Consider the following 19432-nt stretch of genomic DNA (forward strand, 5'->3'; position numbering starts at 1 on the left):
GTAGAGGAGAGAAGAAAGATAGGATAGACGAGGAGAGGAGATGTAGTGAGGAGAATGGAAAAAGATTCGAGGAGAGATGAGGAAAAAGAACAAAGAAGAGAAAAGAGGAGGAAAACGAGAGGAGAGGAGGAGACGAGAAGAGGGAAGTGGAGAGTAGAGTAAAGGAGAGAAAAAGAGAAGAACGAAAAAAGAGAGTGCAGTGGAGTCGGAAATCTAAGACAGGAAAGGAGATAAGAGGAGTGGAGAAGAGTGGGATGGAGATAAGATGCGAGAAAAGTAGGGAAGGCGATATGAGATAAAAGCAGAACAGAAAGAGGGGAGAGAAGAAGGAGAAGGAACTGGAGAGAAGAGGTAGTTGCAGAAAATATCGTCTGAGCGTCAAGAATGGATGCATTGCTCAAATTATCGACATGAAACATTCAATAACATTTTGAAATGTATTGGAGAATATATTAGATCGGTGCGAAATCCCTTTTGGCTGAGTTCAGAGCAAATTAAAATCTTCCATGTAAGATCTTTGATTTTACCTGCGATTACACCACTAAACAAATGAACGTAATTTTTAATATTTATAGGAATTATTCAATTTTTCTCTACTTCTCGGTTCGTTGAAATTGAGATTTTGTAATTCAATATTTCCCCTCCCCCCATCGTTAATTCCAAACTGAATCATCCCGTTTCACACGGCGTGGACAATGAACACAATGGGATATCTCTAAAACTTACGAAAATTTTCTGCCACCGGAAGGGTTTGAACCTACGACCATCAGATTGAAAATCCTGAACGGTAGCCACTACCCTACAAGCTTTCGCTCCTTAAGCCAGGTAGAAGGAGCTGACCAATGTGAAATGTAGATGCAACTCTCCTGCATGTAACCTGCAAACAAGTATTGTTTGTAACAAAGAAAACGAAAGTAGTAAGACTCGGCGAAAACATTTAATGGAGAATGGTGAGAACTTTTCATTCGATATTTGCGGAGGTATCCTTGCATTGAACTCAAGTGGGAAAAGGGGTAAAATTAGCATGTCCTGAATTGCCACACATGTAAATAGTTATTTCATTAATATTTGTCAGTGTCTTTGAAGCAGTACACAATTATCGTTAGAGTATCATAATTCATGATCTTATATATAAAAATATCCCGTTGAACGTGTGTCAATTCATTTATTTGTTTATTTTTTTTATAAATTTCATATGCAGAACAATGCATCCACTACATACTGCTCTTACAAATAATGTTACCATGCTCTTGTTTAATGGAAGGGATTCTTTTTTAAGGAACATCTAGTATGGAGGATCGAACGTGGGACCGCAATGCTTTCAAGAACTCTAACCAATACACTACGCCCTTTGTTTTCTTGGAGCTACAGTTCCTAATTATTCTGTCGCCTCAATATTGTAAACGTTATCTGCAAAAAAGAAGTTAAATACTCAGCTATAGCTCTGTACTTCTAGAATTACTTTATACACATGCATTTGAAATTTAACTCTGAATTTCTTTCTTCGTATTAGTATATCTAAGCTTGTGAATATATTTTATTTTTGTAATTTTATAACGGTTTCATGAACATCTACGAAATAGTTCCTTATAACTTGGAATATGGTGAATAGATATGAAATGTCTTGAAATTAATTTTCGACCACTAGATTTTGTCAAGGGAATTATGTGTGATCCGTTTCCAGTCATTCATTGCTTAAACAAACGTTTTAAAACTACGTGGAATTTTCATTCTGGGATACGTTACTTGCTACATGTATGCGAACTACACTCTGTCCCACTTATCTCTGGAGCAGGTGAACGAAAAAAGTATCTGAGCAGCGATGAACACGTGAGAGAGGAATGGGATTGCGTGGAGGGAGGAAAACCACCGCAGTTACCAGCCTTCCCAGCAGCGTGCACTGATTCGCTCTGTCCACTCGATCCCCTCTCCCCACTTCTCTTCCGCTATGCGCGGCTTTGCTCCAGAGATCCTGGGACAGGGTACAGTTAATTGTTTCTCAAAAGGTATCGTCTATGTCTGTATGCCACACATTGAATTCTTACTCACATGGAAAAAAATGTCAATTTGTATTCAGGGGTAGTTTCACAGTTACAAACTATTTTGGCCTTGATGAGAAGTTTAGTGTAAGTAGGCATTTTGTTTATAATTTTGAAATTGAGGTCGTCTAAGGTTGAAATCCTCATATTAAGGGCTTGAACTCGTCATCCCAAGAGGTTGAAGATTGCCCTCTACTTTGTGCGTGACCTTCTTTATTTTTCTATTCATAATTCATCCTCATCGTCGCGATTAGTCAAAGGTAAGATAAGAAAAGTCCTCCTCCGTGACCGTGCGGTCAAAGGAGCTGTGCTTTGGACTCCGACTGCAGGACGGCATGGATTCGAGTCCGCCTATGCTCACTCTCTAGGTTCTCGGCCTGTGTATGGGACCGGTGGCAACCCACCATCGTGAAGAAATTGGGGAGCTACGAGTGAGTAGCGTAACCCGGTCTCGGAAATCTCCTATGGGGCATGTTCCTGGGTAAACAAAAAATAATCGATCAGACAATTCGATCATCGAAGGCGATAAAATAACCTCCGGTTGACCAAGTTGCCAGTATAAATAAATAGAATACAGATTGTCTTCGAGCTTACATTGTTAAAAAGGAGCGGATACACGTATTACTATCCCAATAATTATTCAATACGGTTTTTTGTTTGTCAGGAATTATCACTTAAACTATTGCATGTTGAGCTGGTGCCTACCTAGCCGCCTCTGATGAAATCTACCATTCTTCAGATTCTCTTTAAAATTCGACTCTGGTCACTTGTAAAGTGCTGGGTGCATACACTGTGCATCAAACCACAGTGTTTTGCGATAAGAAGCGGCCTTGAATAGCGTGAGTCACTTTGATCGCGAGCAAGCTAGACTACCAAGCTTGTCTGCATTTGAAAACCAAGTCACATTTTTTTCACGGTTTCCGAACGCGATTGCTATTGTAGAAGTATATATTCTCTCAAAAGAGCAAGAAAGACCAATGTTCTCCCGTCGTCTAAAACCAAATATTATCTATTAAACGAAAAGTTCACGATTGCCAATAAACGGTTTAATCTATCTGAGCATAAGGTGAATGTAAATACTAAATTTAATAGAAAGGTTCTCCAAAATTTCTCTTCCACTGTCTACGTAAGGTCAGTACCCAGGGGAGGGTCCATGTGGGCCATGCTCCCCCCTCGAACCCTAAAATATTTAAATGTGAACCTATAAATAAATAAATACGAAAATAACATCGTCGATTTTTGAAATATGTAAAAATTTCAATTTTGCTCTTGCATAAATGAATCTGTTTCTTGCGCAAAAGTCTTCAAGTTGCAATATTGGGTGGTTTTAGTTTCATAATCATTGATGCAAGGCTAGCAGACGTCCGATTTACCGATTTAGTCAGGACAGTGCGTTACTTTCAATCCCTGTCCCGACTTTTTCGAACTGCAATCGTGATGCAAAAATGTCTCTTTATTATTGTTTTTTTGTTAACTCACAATTAGACATGTTCTTTATTGTATGAATAATTCTAAGTACGCAACATAGAATTATCATGACTTTTTAATGGCGCTCGCACTATTTGAACTATTTTGTAATATCTGTCTGTCTGTCTGTCTGTCTCTCTGGTCTACGTCAATGACAGAAATACAAGCAATATTCTTATTTATTTTTAACCCAATTAAAGGAAAGTGTAAGCATTTAAAAGAAATAAGAAAGATCATCACTGTTGCTCTTCCTTAGAAATTGTTGTTCTTCGAGGAAGAAAAATTAGAAGGATTTAGTCCAGCACCTTAACACAGTGTCCCACGAGTCTCTCTTGACTAATACTGTCAAATGTGACATGATTTTATGAATAAAATTTTCCGCCTGTTTACGTATAACGTTGCACAGATTTGGTAGTTCGCACACGGTGTAATTATTTCGTCTTACCTTACGCAACAGCAAATACATTTCATAAGACTGTTCTGGACACAAGACTTGCATCAGTAAACAAGCATTTTGTCTGTTACAGTATCACAGGAAAATAACATCGTCCTGTAATGTTCAAGCCTCTAGATATTTTTCATTAGTAATGTCTAATCACAATAATAAGTTAGAAGAAATAACTCGCATTTTCACAACTACCAATATTCTCGTTTTTAATTACTTCGAAAATTATTTCTCGAGGATATCGGTTATACTACAAGAAAGCAAATCAAAATTAAAGTAAAAGTTCAACTACACGTATACCTAACGACATTTACAATATTAAAGGGACAGAATACTTAGAAAAAATTGTTGTTTCATTCGAAGGTAAAGGCGTGGTGTAGCGGTTCTTCTACCTCGTTTAAGGAACGAAAGCTTGTAGGGTAGTGGCTACCGTTCAGGAATGTCAATCTGATGGTCGTAGGTTCAAACCTTTTCGGTGGCAGAAAATTTTCGTAAGTTTTAGACATATCCTATTGATTTCATTGTCCACGCCGTGTGAAACGGAATGATTCAGTTTGGAATTAACGATGGGGGGAGGGGAAATATTGAATTACAAAATCTCAATTTCAACGAACCGAGAAGTAGAGAAAAAATGAATAATTCTTATAAATATTAAAAATTACGTTCATTTGTTTAGTGGTGTAATCGCAGGTAAAAATCAAAGATCTTACATGGAAGATTTTTAATTTGCTCTGAACTCAGCCAAAAGGGATTTCGCACCGATCTAATATATTCTCCAATACATTTCAAAATGTTATTGAATGTTTCATGTCGATAATTTGACCAATGCATCCATTCTTGACGCTCAGACGATATTTTCTGCAACTACCTCTTCTCTCCAGTTCCTTCTCCTTCTTCTCTCCCCTCTTTCTGTTCCGCTTTTATCTCATATCGCCTTCCCTACTTTTCTCGCATCTTATCTCCATCCCACTCTTCTCCACTCCTCTTATCTCCTTTCCTGTCTTAGATTTCCGACTCCACTGGACTCTCTTTTTTCGTTCTTCTCTTTTTCTCTCCTTTACTCTACTCTCCACTTCCCTCTTCTCGTCTCCTCCTCTCCTCTCGTTTCCCTCCTCTTTTCTCTTCTTTGTTCTTTTTCCTCATCTCTCCTCGAATCTTTTTCCATTCTCCTCACTACATCTCCTCTCCTCGTCTATCCTATCTTTCTTCTCTCCTCTACCTTTCCTCTTCTCCTTTCGCTTTCTCTTTCTCCTCTCCTTTGTAACCTTTCGTTTCCTCTCACCTCTTTTCCTTACTGTAGACTCATCAGCGATGAAATACTAGAAACCTATTTTTATCTTTCAGAAAGAATTTTGTCATTTGCGATATAATAGTGATATTTTTAATAATTTTATACAATAATATTTGTTTATATTTCTTTCGCGTATTTTATAAATATCTATTGTGCACGTGGCAACCCTGAAATTGAGCCTAACTCTGCACGCAACCCACCAACGGCTTGTGTAAATTGGGTTGCCTAGTTTAAAATGTCGTTGTCCTAAAACTTTTGAGAGACACTGTACAAGTTTTTCCCTGCAATATGCATAAATTCACACTTCTTCTTCTTCGTATTATTATTATTATTATTTCTTTGAATAAAACATTTTCCCTATAATTAATTTCATCTAGCTACTATTCATCATATTCGTTGCGATTAACCGAATGTAAATAAAGTGACGCAAAAATTAAAAATAAGTAAAATTTAATAAAATACCAAAACAATCAAGTAAATACTTGTGCCATCAAGTGTTTACGTGTATTTTCATCATTTTGGGTGCCTATTTGCCTGCCGTTTTAAAAGTTTTTAGCGTCTATAAATCTGGACCCCTGCTCATTAACAGCACTACGTGCTTTGTGGTACTGAAGTATGAGATACTCGTTTCATCTTGACGTCAGAGAAACCCTCCCGCGGTAGTAAACACAAGAGGGTGGAAAATACCCCAGTGGACCTTCCTGATGCCGACGATCTGTCCTTTTCTTTTCATCCTTCCTCACTTCGGCTACATCCTAAATGCAAGTGCGCAAGGCAGTAAAGCCTTAATGTGTGTCTGTCAGCTTCGACACAAAAAAATCATGAATGTACTCTCTCCAGAAATAGTTTATGACGGGAAATCGGTAGAAACTTTGTTTCACAAATAAAATATATACACATTGCCTTGCAACTGTCAGACGAGCCAACTACCGGCCAAGTACGGAAGCAGTTAGCAATAGGTGTCGAGTCATTGGAGGCAGTGTTTGCTGTATGCGAGTGTGTAGTGTCTGTGCCGTGTGCGATTGAACAAAGTTGTGTCAAAGTTGCCCGTCATGAATGCGAGTGAGGAGCAACGAATAGCGACTAAGTTCTGTTTCAAAGCCGGTAAAACGGCGACAGACACCCTTGAGATGATAAATGCAGCTTACGGGGATCAAGCATTATCCCGGTCGAATGTGTTCCGATGGTATGGACGCTTTCGTGCCGGACGAGACGACATTACAGACGATCCCAGGAGTGGCTGTCCAGTTGAGCGTCGAAATGAACAGAACATCGACGCAGTTCGACTTCGACAATTGCTTCTTGAGAACCGCCAGCTCTCGCTCAGAATGATAGGGGACGAATCAAATATCGGCAAGGACACGGCGAGGAAGATTGTTGTGGAACATTTGCGAAAAAATAAGATTTGTTCGCGATTCATTCCACATTCCCTGACTGACGAGCAGAAAGGCTGAAGAGATGCAGGCAGTTTTTGGCCAAAAAATTGTGACTGTGTTGGACCACCCCCGTTATTCTCCGGACTTAGCACCTGCGGACTATTTTCTGTTCCCGAAATTAAAATCCCCATTGAGAGGTCATGTTTTCGACCCTGTTTGTGACATTCAGGAGGGTGACACGCCTGTTTTACACTCGATTCCCGAAGGTGACTTCTACCACGGCATCCAGAGACTGCACGACCGTGCAAACACGTGTGTCCACTTAGGAGGGATGTATACTCAATAATAAACAATAAACGTTTTGATTGCTGTCCTGTAAGTATGTTTTCATTCCAGTTCTAAAACTTAGTAGACGCACTGTGTATGCCGCATTTCGGTGTCGGACTGTCCGCGAAGCTCAAGGACCCTTGCTCATCGACATGGAGACAGGTCAGGCTATAAAATTTTGGGATACAATGAACACTTTGAGGCACCTCCCTCTTCCAGCACAAACAGCTCTGTCCGGTAATTCTTTCAGTTCAGCGGCAATAGTGGCCGCGTTACGCAATTTTCGTTTATTTAAAATGTCCAGTGATATTGCCTTGTCATTAGTTTCGAATATTTGTATAATTTCGTGTGAGTAAACTTTAAAGAAAAAAATTAAAATATGCAGAATAAAATACTCCCCCCCCCCCTCTTACTACTTCTCTGCATTTGCATTAATTCGACACTGCTCCCCAAGATGCCTAAAAATGTAAATTATGAATTACCATAAAAGTAAAATGTGATCACCCGACTTCCCCCACCTGCTTAAATGTAAGCAGCCTCCTATTTGAGAGTCCTGTTATAGTATTAACACACCTATCGCATTGTAGAAAGTAAAATTCTTCACGTAAAAATACGTAGTGCAATGGTAGTAATTGCTGCCACTACAGTTTTAAGCAATCCGATTGGCTGACGTGCCCGACTAGCTGACGTGACGTCATTAGTGACGCTAAGTTAGGTTAAGTTAGGTTGGGTAAGATGGAAGAAGAAGAAGAATGAGCGTTGTGGTACTAATTCCAACCGTAGCCTCTCTACCAAGGCCGTCAGCAGGATTTTTTCTCAGGGGGGGAGAGGACAGCAGTGTTTAAAGTGGGGAAAAGGTGTAGTGATGCTTTCTCCCAGTTAAGAAAATACTCCTAAAACATCCCCACCACTAGGATAATTTGCATAGGCACTGTCATCTTTCACGCCACCTCTCGTCCATGTATTCACGCTACAATTTCAAAATTTGAATTATGTGAAGTCTTTCGAAGACAAGTGCGGGCGTCTATACTTTCTACCTTAAACTAAACTTTATTATCTTTTTTTCATCACTTCACACCACCTTGAAAAGTTTTCTCAGAGTTATGACCAGTACCCAGTGCTCGAAGTGAATGGGGATGCAGGGGGATGGTCATCCCAGAGCTAGCAAAATTTTAGCAAAACATCCCCCCAGCTGTCTCATGCCCGTTTGCACAAACTCGCAAGTTTGAAAATCCACGGGCCATGGCAACCCTAGAGTTAGGATAATTTTCCATTGCAACAATCTGAAAGCCATAGCAGACCTCGCGAGTTATGAAATCCCAGAGGGGCGATCGCCGTTCCAAACTTTTGAAGACTTCCCTGTCTTATATTTATCAACAAGTTTAAGAGACTCGAGAATAATTTCCAAAGTTTCATTTAAGTCAATTTTATGTTCATGATAGGCTAATCAGAACTGGACCTACAATTTAAATTTGGATCCGAACCACTGAGTGCAATATGCCTGAAAAGGGAATCAAACTTAAGACCCCTGTGACTCCTCAATTTACTCCTCATTACTGATCATCTAGTTTACCGTGGCAACTGGTGGAATTATGATAACTACATACAATAATAACCATTCATTCCAGCCCTGGGTCACTATTTTTAGAATCTGTAGAGCATGAAAGTTAGCTTGGTTCCTGTTTGCAGTATGGTGGTTTAGTCGGTAGGGCGTCTGACTGCCAAGCCGGAGACCCGGGTTCGATTCTCGGGGTGGTTGATCTAAGGTCGGAGCTCACCCTGCCTGAAATCAATGGGTACCTAGGGGCAACCCAGGGGGAGCGGTAAAGGCTGCCAGAGCATGGTACTGATCACATCACCTCCAAAATAGTCTGGATCGAGAATGTGTGCTGCTCTACCCCACATCCCCTAAATGTGCCTTCATGCACGTGGAACTTTACCCTTATACGTATTGTTGATACTCGTATAAAACAGTGCACGTATTGTTGATATAAAACAGTGCAATTGTAGGCTAGAATTGATTCTCGGTGAGGTGAAGTACCCGACCGAACGTCGATCCTTCCAACGGCAACTTCTGGATCTGCCACTGCCCCCAGATAGTTTAGTTTAGTTTATTTGCATCCAAGGACTACCGGTGTGTACAAATTACAGTACATGGTAATATAGGACATGTCAATACTTACGTTACAATACAATACTACATTAATAGATTTTACAATACAAAATCCCAATGCTTTTACTATAATTTTCATTGCAGCTAGATACCTGATATTGCATTTGAAAGAAATCGGTCCTGGCGTTTTTAATATTTCGAAAATATAACCTACGGTAACTAAACTAGAAAATATACTTGGCGTGGTAGAGAAATTTATATTCCATGTGCCCTTTGCTATAAAAAAGAACCAAACAACATATACAAATATCCCACATGGTACTGTTAGGTACACAAGACTGTCGTTCTCAACAAGAAAGAAAGTGACAAAAATCAGTTTTAAAGTCAACTCTACACACCTGTGGAATATTTGTGGAATCCCTCCATATCGGTTCAATGCATCCTCACCATCGTGACCAATCCATTATGATATCGAATAACCAAATCCTAAACAATCAATTCATCACCACCACCCCACTCCTCATCTCCTAACTTGCGAAGATAATACTAGAAGTGGAAGTGGTAAATATACGAACATTTTTCTGTTGTTTATTACTACAACATCAAATTTCTATCTAGAGCAAAATGCTGCACATTCCACAAATAATGAAAATGTGATATTTAAATATTTGATTACCTGTTCCATCTTCGCAAAACACCTCTCATTCATTTATTTGATCATTTTTAACATTCCTACTTACCTATTCTGCATAGCGAAACATTGTTTAAGGTGGCATTTTGTTTTTCTCACGAAAATAATTTAATTTTTTAAAAATTTACAGTAATTATTGTTCTTCCTTTTTTCGCTAGCGTGACACACCAGCTTGACTAGCGTCGTGGATCATCAGTGGGTATGCAGTGTTTCCAACCTTCTTAACCAGAAATGCCTCACAAACCATTCATGCAGAGCCCCAAAAACCATTCACGCATAGACCCACAAACCATTCACGGTAAGGTTAGGTTAGGCAAACATAGTTAAAATTTGGGGTCGTAGTACTTTCAGGAAGGTATATTTCTCTTTTTTATTTTCTTGCAAAACAGCGGCGTGGTTGGAAACACTGACAGGGGGTTACGTCATCAAACGTACGTAACATCCAGTTCAAGTAGAGGAAGCAAATACAAGCAACTGCAATTGTGCATCGGAGATATATTTCTCTTCAAAAATACATGAGTTCCCGGTCGAATAGATTCAATGATGAAAGAAAATACCTAAATACCTTCACGAAGTTTGAAAATGCCACAGAAACTCATTTCCGTAAGTAGTTTCTTCTGTAAAATTGAAGAAATACGTTTTGCGGAGATGGAACAGTTACCAATATTTGAACTATAATATTAGTTATAGTAATATTTTTATTTCAATGTATCGAACAATCATATTTCACATTCTTATATAGTAATATAATTTTACATTTCTTACCATATTTTCATTGTTGAAAGTTCACGTTTTGCACATTAAACTGTAAATGTCCACACTGTAATTCTTTTGTTTCCAGACTCCCATGGCCCACTGCTGGTCTGATCCTACACACCATAAGCGCAAGTTCTGTACTGTATGCCGCAAAAGACTGGAGGACAGCACATCTGTCCATTGCGAAAGTAAGTTTGCATAATTTTTAGCCTACATGTTGTGACTGTCTGGTGTGATTTTGCTGGTGTATGACTCATTCTTTGGTAATATATACTTCCTCGTTCATATTTCAAAATAGTAAAAGTTCATCACAACTTGCTATATTCGTATCTATCAGTTTAATTCAACTAAAAACTAAAACTAAACTTCATGGCGCAACAGCTCTCTAAGGGCCAGGACTTTCTGGCTTTTGAGATAGGAGCCCCTACTTATTTTCAAGTAGCTCCCCAATTGCCCTCACGATGCTGGGTCAACACTGCTATTCTGGGAGTTTCCGCTGGTAGATAGATAGATAGTTTTATTCACCTTCAGAATGATTACATTCATGGTTTCGTCATGGTTGTGATTGGATAACATTTCACTACATTTCACTAGAAATGTTTAGTTATGGATTAAAATTATGTACAAAGTATACTACTTCATAGGATGAATTGCAATTCAATACATACAATACGTGGAATGAAACATAATACAATACAATGATAAAATAGTTACAGAAAATTATTGAGTGAATGCAGAATACATATAATAACAAAGATATATCAAATTTCTAAATATAGAAATCTTGTGTACACTTAAATACGTATATATATATACACATTGTAATAAGTATGCAGTGTATTTGATATATATATATATCAAAAAAATCATCCACTTTGTAATACATATTCTCCAAGATAAATTCCTTGACATGATTTCTAAATGCTTTATTCTTCATTTTCTTGAATACATTGGGTAATTTATTGTATAGTTTTAATCCTGTGTGGTCGGTCAATAGTATTTTTTGTTAACTGTAATCTTATGGTCTCTAAATGAAAGTTGTTTGCTGTTCTTGTGTTGTGTTCATGGAAGTTTTAATTTTGGTTAAATAAGTGTGCATGCTCGTGTATGAATGAAACTGCACTGGTACTATACGAAGATGTTTAAAGATTGGTTTACTAAGCGCTCTAGGAGCTTCTTGCATTATTATTCTTACAATTTTTTTCTGGAGTTTGAAAATAGTTTCTAATTTTGATGATAGGCCCCAGAATGGTATCCCGTATGTTTTTCTTGAATTAATTGCATGGTACAGAGTTTTCATCATATCTTTTGTTAGGATATTCCTCAGGATTCTGAACATATAACAATATGAGCTCAACTTTTCAGATAATGTATATATGTTTGTCCCATGATAGAGTTGCATCAATCCATATACAGTCCCTACCAAAAGTTTAAGACCACCAACTTTTTTCATATAAATGAATCCTGACCGAAAGTTTTGGTACAAATATGGAGTGAAATTGTATAGAAGTAATATAGTGTGTGAGCCATATATTGCCGAAAAAATATTTGCATACGTCTTGTAGTTCTTGAGATACGAAAGTGGAAAATCAAATTTCTTAACTGAAAAATCCAGCATTTTGAAGTACAGATGAATGTGTATACACGTAACCGACGTCGTTATGACAGTACTGATTTTTTTCCAGTATTGTGGAATATGAACGAAGGTTTTGGTACAAAAAATATCCAAAAATATTTTCTCATGTTTTATATTTTTTTTCTAAAATTCGCAAAGTAAAAAAAAAATACAGCGAGAACTGAGAGGTCTTCAGATAACAATATCTTCCTCAGCGACTGCGCTGGAGTGAACAAATTTTATCAGTCATTAGTTGAAATGTGTGTCAATAGATGGCGCAGAAAGACATATCTCGAATAGCAGCATTGTGCAAGTCCAAACCTGTTTTTGTTACGCTTGATAATAACAGGCTGTTTGAATCGCAAGCTACGTGATAATGGGGGAAAAAATCTGTGCCCGTGGCCATGAAATGGCAAGTAATTGGTATGTACAGATGCAATAGGCTTCATTGAGAAATTGCAGTCACATTGAAGGTGAGTAAAGCCTGCGTGGCGAACAGAATAAACAAATTCAAGCAACAAGGTACAGTGGTTAATAAACCATGCTGCGGCCACCCTAGGGTAATGTCTGTACACGAGGACTGGATTATCGCAAGACTTGTCACATGTCAGCAGCAATAATGACTTGGATTCAAGCGAGGGAAATCCCATTGTTGCCTTGGCCAGCACGAAGTTCGGACCTGAATTCTACAGAAAACCTATGGAATACCATTGGTCTTCATGTAGCCAGATGCCTGCCAAGGAATGTCCAGGAACTTCGTGAACGGATCTCTGAAGTATGGAATGAGATTACGCCCCAAAAATGCCAGAAATTGGCCCGCAGCATGAGAAACGTGTGCAAATAAGCTTGAAACTTAGAGGTGGACCCATTGACTATTAAAATTTCACATTTCATTCATCTAATTTCAGGAGAAATGTTTGTTTCCAAGTATATTTTCAAAGTTCAGATTTAATGATTTTACAAATTGTATCTTTAGTCGCATCTATTAGTTACAAGTGCATTAATATGCCCTTACACTTTCTTGATCTTGATGTACCTTTCAATAACATTACATAATAATTCCAATTTTGTATTAAAGTGTTTATTTCATGAAAAGTACTTGCATATGTACTTCTGTTTGTCTGAAAAACACATGACAAGGTGGTCTTAAACTTTTGGTAGGCTCTGTACCTGAAAATTTAATCTCTGGAATTTCTTCTATTTGATTCCCATTGTAAAGAACATGTTCTGAAGTTCTGTTAGGATTAAAATTTACTTGGAAAGTTTTTGTTTCATTAATATAAAAGAGATTGTGATTCATCCAGTTGGCCAACCTTTTAATTGTTTCATCGGTTGTAATCTGGAGGTTATGAATATTGCAACCATGTAATAAAATATTTGTGTCATCTGCATACAGAACTGTATCTGTTGGTTTTAGATAGTCTGGTAGAGTATTGATATAAATCAGGAAGAGAATTGGTCCCAATATTGATCCCTGGGGCACTTCCTGTGTAATGAGTTCTAATTTGGATTTTTCTGAACTTACCTCTACATATTGAAACCTTTTTCTAAATATGATTGGAAGGCCTCCCCGATGGCGCAGTGGTAGCGTCGTCACCTTGTAATCGAGGAGTCCCAGGTTCGATACCCGGTGGAGGCACATGGTGGTTCGGATTCCACTTTAAACTGTAGGTCCAGTCCCGATTAGCCTTACTGTGCATAAAGTGGACTTAAAACATTAAATCAACCAACCAACCTAAATATGATTGGAACTATGAATTTGCAGCGCCTCTTATTCCCACGTTGTTAAGTTTTTTTAATAAAATTTTTCGTTGAACCATATCAAATGCCTTTGTTAGATCTAGAAAGGTACCGTAAACATATTCTTTTTCTTCCCTAGCTTTGTAAATTTTTGATAAAAATGTGTATAATGCATCATTAATTGTTTGGCTTTTCCTAAATCCGAATTGTGCATCTGTAAAGTATGTTGGTTTTTTCCAGAAACCCTGTTGTACATTACACATTCAAGTATCTTTGAGAATCCGGGGAGGATTGAGATTGGACGATAGTTTTGTACATGATTCTTATTTCTTTTCGTGAAGATTGGTTTTACCCTTGCTACTCAAGGTGAACGAATATCTCACAAAGCACAACATACCTATCCTTCTGCAGCCTCCAGCCTCTAGAAATTTATTCTGGAGGGGGAAAAGTACATGTTGTAATGCTGGAAGCACATGTGGGCACACACACACACAATATCACAGATATATATGCATATACATATGTACCTACGTACATAAAAAGAATGTTATGCAACAGCCTGTGAGGGTCAGGGCCTACATACCGACTGCCAGCCTCACTCCTACATGACAAGGTGAGAGATCATCCAATCAGTTAAGGGCTGACGTGGTCATTGTTATAGGTTTCCGTGACTGTGTTACACAACTCATTCGTAGCTCCCCAATTCCTCACAATGCTTGGTGGCCACTGGTCCAATACACAGCTCGAAATCTCAGGAGAAAAGTTGTTACGCTTCTCCCAGGAGACTAACCTGCACGCATTAGCCGGAGCCCAAAGCATGACACTGTTCCGCAACACTCCACCCTTACCCGGGCTGCTTCTGGCAGGGAAAACCCAAATAAACAACTAAATAGGCTCGTTAGTCCTGGGTTCCCATCCCGTTCCTCACAAGAGTGCTCGGAACCAAAGAATCAATCACAGGCAAGAACTTACTGAAATTAATGTTGCAGGGTGATTGCTGAAACTCGCAGAAATGGGCTTTATACATTTATTTACAATTTAACAAAACAAGGCTCGGATTCTTCCAATAATTCTCTAAGTTACATTATTTACATTCCTCTAACTTGAGCCCCACGGCAGAACTGCCAAGTGGAAAGCTGAGCATCGGCAGAACTGCCTCGGGATGCTTTTTCTCAAGGGAGGCCACTGGAGCCCGAAGATCGCTCTCCCTTCTGCTATCCAGTTCAAAAACACACTCTCCTGGTCCTCTGACACAGGCCATATTTATACTTCCTCGCGCGTCGCATGGGGGAGGACTGAAAGTTCAAACCTTATTGGCTCTTATAAGCTACACAGAACCATGGAAGAAACCCAAGCATACAAAATCATACACAATCACAAAAAGAAACAAAAAAAACAAATACTGTTTGTAACAGTATTATACTCCCCTCACTGAAAAAAAAAAAAGGGCTTACCCCAGGTAAGTCTGTGAGTCCAATGGCCTGGTGAGGTTTGCCTGAAAATAAAATTAAACACTAACACCGTCCACTTCACTTCACTGACTTTACACTTTCCGGAATAAGTCTCTTCGAATGTTCCTCACTGCATCCTGTGACATCCTAATTCATCGTCGTGAAGTCCATTTCCAGGTGTGGGCTGTTTGACATCTATGGCAAGGACGTCCTCTTCCAGGCGGCTTCCTTCTTGTGAGGTTCTGGGATCGAACCTCTCTCCATCCACTCCTAGGGTAGGAGTACTGTACTACAGAAAGTGCAAACACTCGCGAGTAAATATGCCTCCAAATAAAAATAAACTTTTAACTAATGGAGATTTCAATTAGAACTGTCCCTTTAAAGAACTATTTTGTAAGGGATCGGCAAAGGAGAAAAGACTGGTTTGTTATGGTCTACCCAGCTGTTTCCCCCGAAACTTCATGGGGTGTCTCTGGGTCAGCTGACCGTTCTTCCCGGCGCCTTTCGTTTCCACCAGAAACCGTACGTCACGCTTCGGGCATCTTTTCACCTGGTTGTTCACTGATAATGCATAGAATCTAAGTTTTCTGACCACCTGCTGTGTTCTGTGCAAAACTTGGCTATCGCTCTCTTTACTGTCATAATTGCTGCTTCTGCGATATCTGCTTGTGGGCGGTATGGATTAATGTACACGGGTTTGCAGTTGATGGTTCTCAGTACTTGGCGAAACAGGCGGCTACGAAACACACTTTGATTATCACTGATAAATATCGATGGGAAACCATAAAGGTAACAATATTTCAGTAATGCATTGGAAATTGTCCTAGCTGTCACTGTTGTCAAGGGTGCCAACAATATCTATCTTGTGGAAGAATCTTCAATGAGAAATACGTAGCGATAACGCCCCCTAGAACTGGTCGGAAATGGTCCAATCAAATCTCTGTACAATTTCACTCCTGGGCGTGGCTGATTGCGACTTCTCATGAATCCCATCTTTTTACAAGAATCTGGATTGTATCTCAAACAGGTGAGGCATGATCTGCAGTAATCTCTAACATCAGAGTAAATATTTTTCCACGTAAACTGTTCCAAAATCTTGAACAGAGTCTTAGCTGCTCCTGGATGTGCGGCGTGAACTTCGTCATGGGATATTCGCAGCACTTCCGGTTTCAACGAATCCGGTGTCCAAATCTTTTGCTGCTGTCCAAACACGGGAAACATCCCCTTCCCTTCTTCTATGTTTCTGTAGAGAATCCCATCTTCATCCAGGTAAGAAGTGCTCAGATGAAAATCGAAAACTTTCCTGTTCAATTTCTCATCCAATTGAACTTCCTCTCCCTTAAGGCATGCAATTAACAAAGACAAATATGGGTCCTTTTGTTGCTCTCTTGCCCATAATCGCTTATCTTCCAAGTCTATATTGCCGGTTGTTATTTCATTTACTTCCAACTTCTTTGCATTAGGTTCTATTGCTGATTGAGTGAAATTGTTGATTTCGCCACGAGGCTCAGGTGTTACATCACCAAGGAGTTCAACAGAAGCGGTGTCTGGGTTGCCTCTCAAAAGACGCTTGAAGAAAACAGAGCAATACAATTCTTCATCTTCGCTGTTCCGTCCAGCATCATCCGAAGTAGCAAGTGACATTACATCTTCCTTAATGTCAACTAAGGTTACTTTCTCTCGTTCCGTTTCCTGCGCAGCCGAAGTACCGGGACTCGAACCAGAGTCCTCTCTTCCCAGGCAAGTAGGCTTCTTTCTCTTCCTCTTTTCCTGGAACTTACTGAATTTCTCATTCACATCCTTCAGGTCGCTAATCGGAATATGATCTTCTTTTACTTTCCTCGCCGATAACCTTTTCTTTTTCCTGACTTTTTCGGCTCTGGGGGTTTGCAACACTTCTTTGTCGCGGTTCTCTTCTACGTGAATGACAGTGGAAGACAGGAGGTTATTAGTTTTCTTCTCTTTCTTCCCAATTGTGTCAAAAGGAATAATATCGTCCCTTTCATTCAGAAAAGCCCAACCATTCAACGTGGGTGCAATTAAAATCTTCGCCCTCGCAATAAAACTTCTACCGGCGATCAGGTCATGCTGGGGCTTCTCCAAAACAAAGAATTTCTCTCGGACCCGTTCACCATAGAAAGTAACATTAAAAAAGACATGTCCCACAGTTGTTGTTTTCCCCTCAGCTAACTGTACATTCAGCTTGCTATGACGTAATTTCGCCCCCTTTCCATCCAATTTCCGAAATAAAGACAAACTCATGCAGGATATATTAGCGCCGGTATCCATATACATATGGATCTGAATTCCATTTATTTCTCCAAAAACGAAAGGTTCCTGAATTTTTCTATTTGACATCTTTATTGTCGAATTACAGGCGCGTCTCACTGTCACGCCCTGTCCATGACTTTCTCTTGACTCTGAAACATTATCTCTCCTTTCAGCTTTGTGAAAACTTGCCAGATGTGCAGTTGATTGACAAACGTAACACTTGCGTTCTTTGCCAGACATTCTTGGGTGGTCAGTAGTCGCTTTTGTCTCCCTCGAAACAGCAGGGGGTTCCTTCCCTAACCTAGAATATTTCCCAGGGTCGAGCACACATAGCAGATCATCCCCCGCGGTGCTACTCGGCCCTCTAACGGCCACCAGTCGCTCGGACTGAGGAGGTGTGGCGCCTCTCAAGACAAAGTTAATGATTTCCTGTTCTGTCTCATACTGAGGAAACGTAGCGTTTTCCAACATCTCTCCCTGCAGATTCAAAGCATACTCGTGAAGCTCTTTCATGCTGTTGAAATTCTGACATCTTAATCTCTCACGATACACAGGGTTACATTTACGCCGAATAAAATTAACCTTCTCTTCGACTGTACCGGTGGATTTTGCCCTCTCGAACCATCTATCTATCTTGCGAATATAGACTGCCAATGACTCGCTCTTTAGCTGGAAGCGAGAATCCAAGAATCGCTCTAATTCTCGTTTGTGATCCAACCCATGAAAATTCTTGAGCAACAAATCCCTGAATTGCACATATCCTTCAAACGGGCTTGCAAAATGAAAGAATTCCTTCGCCTCTCCTTTCAACGCTAACGGAAGGTGATAAAGCAATAATTCCTCTTCATTTATGCCCAAAAGATCCCTGTATGCATCCAGTTCATCCAAAAAGCTATAAACTTCCATCCCTTTTGTTTCCCCATTAAAAGTCTGTAACTGTACTCTAATGTCGTCTGGAAGAATCCTCAGCCTGTTTGTTACTCTTGGATTATTTTCTGTACCCATTGTTGGCGTCGAACTAGTTTCCCCATTAACGGACGACAACGCCGATTGAGCCCTTGTCAACATTTCGACCCTTTTTCAGCAACCGTTTCTCTTTCTTTGCCTGTGTCCTTTCACACAAAAAATCCAAGGACGATACCCCAATAATTCTCTGTTCCGCAACACTCCACCCTTACCTGGGCTGCTTCTGGCAGGGAAAACCCAAATAAACAACTAAATAGGCTCGTTAGTCCTGGGTTCCCATCCCGTTCCTCACCAGAGCGCTCGGAACCAAAGAATCAATCACAGGCAAGAACTTACTGAAATTAATGTTGCAGGGTGATTGCTGAAACTCGCAGAAATGGGCTTTATACATTTATTTACAATTTAACAAAACAAGGCTCGGATTCTTCCAATAATTCTCTAAGTTACATTATTTACATTCCTCTAACTTGAGCCCCACAGCAGAACTGCCAAGTGGAAAGCTGAGCATCGGCAGAACTGCCTCGGGATGCTTTTTCTCAAGGGAGGCCACTGGAGCCCGAAGATCACTCTCCCTTCTGCTATTAAGGTTCAAAAACACACTCTCCTGGTCCTCTGACACAGGCCATATTTATACTTCCTCCCGCGTCGCATGGGGGAGGGCTGAAAGTTCAAACCTTATTGGCTCTTATAAGCTACACAGAACCATGGAAGAAACCCAAGCATACAAAATCATACACAATCACAAAAAGAAACAAAAAAAAACAAATACTGTTTGTAACAACACCTTAGACCGCATGGCCATGGTGTGGGACATACATACATACATGGAGAGGATGTGTATGCAAGGTGTGGAGAAATTACTGGGGACATATTTTTTGTGTCAC

General features: G+C 39.7%; 1 protein-coding gene across 3 annotated transcripts in view; it reads left to right on the forward strand.

The window, feature by feature from the left end:
- The window catches only part of LOC145997184 (diacylglycerol kinase theta), a 262475-nt gene that overhangs the window by 158676 nt on the left and 84367 nt on the right, over positions 1-19432 (forward strand). For all 3 annotated transcript variants that reach the window (XM_083133895.1, XM_083133897.1, XM_083133896.1), the window contains exon 3: positions 10591-10693. In XM_083133895.1, the coding sequence (XP_082990021.1) occupies positions 10591-10693 (103 nt within the window). The remainder of the gene's footprint in view (positions 1-10590; positions 10694-19432) is intronic.

This window comes from Lepisma saccharinum, chromosome 13, assembly GCF_977018435.1.
Source record: "Lepisma saccharinum chromosome 13, izLepSacc3.1, whole genome shotgun sequence".
In the NCBI taxonomy this organism is placed as follows: domain Eukaryota; kingdom Metazoa; phylum Arthropoda; class Insecta; order Zygentoma; family Lepismatidae; genus Lepisma; species Lepisma saccharinum.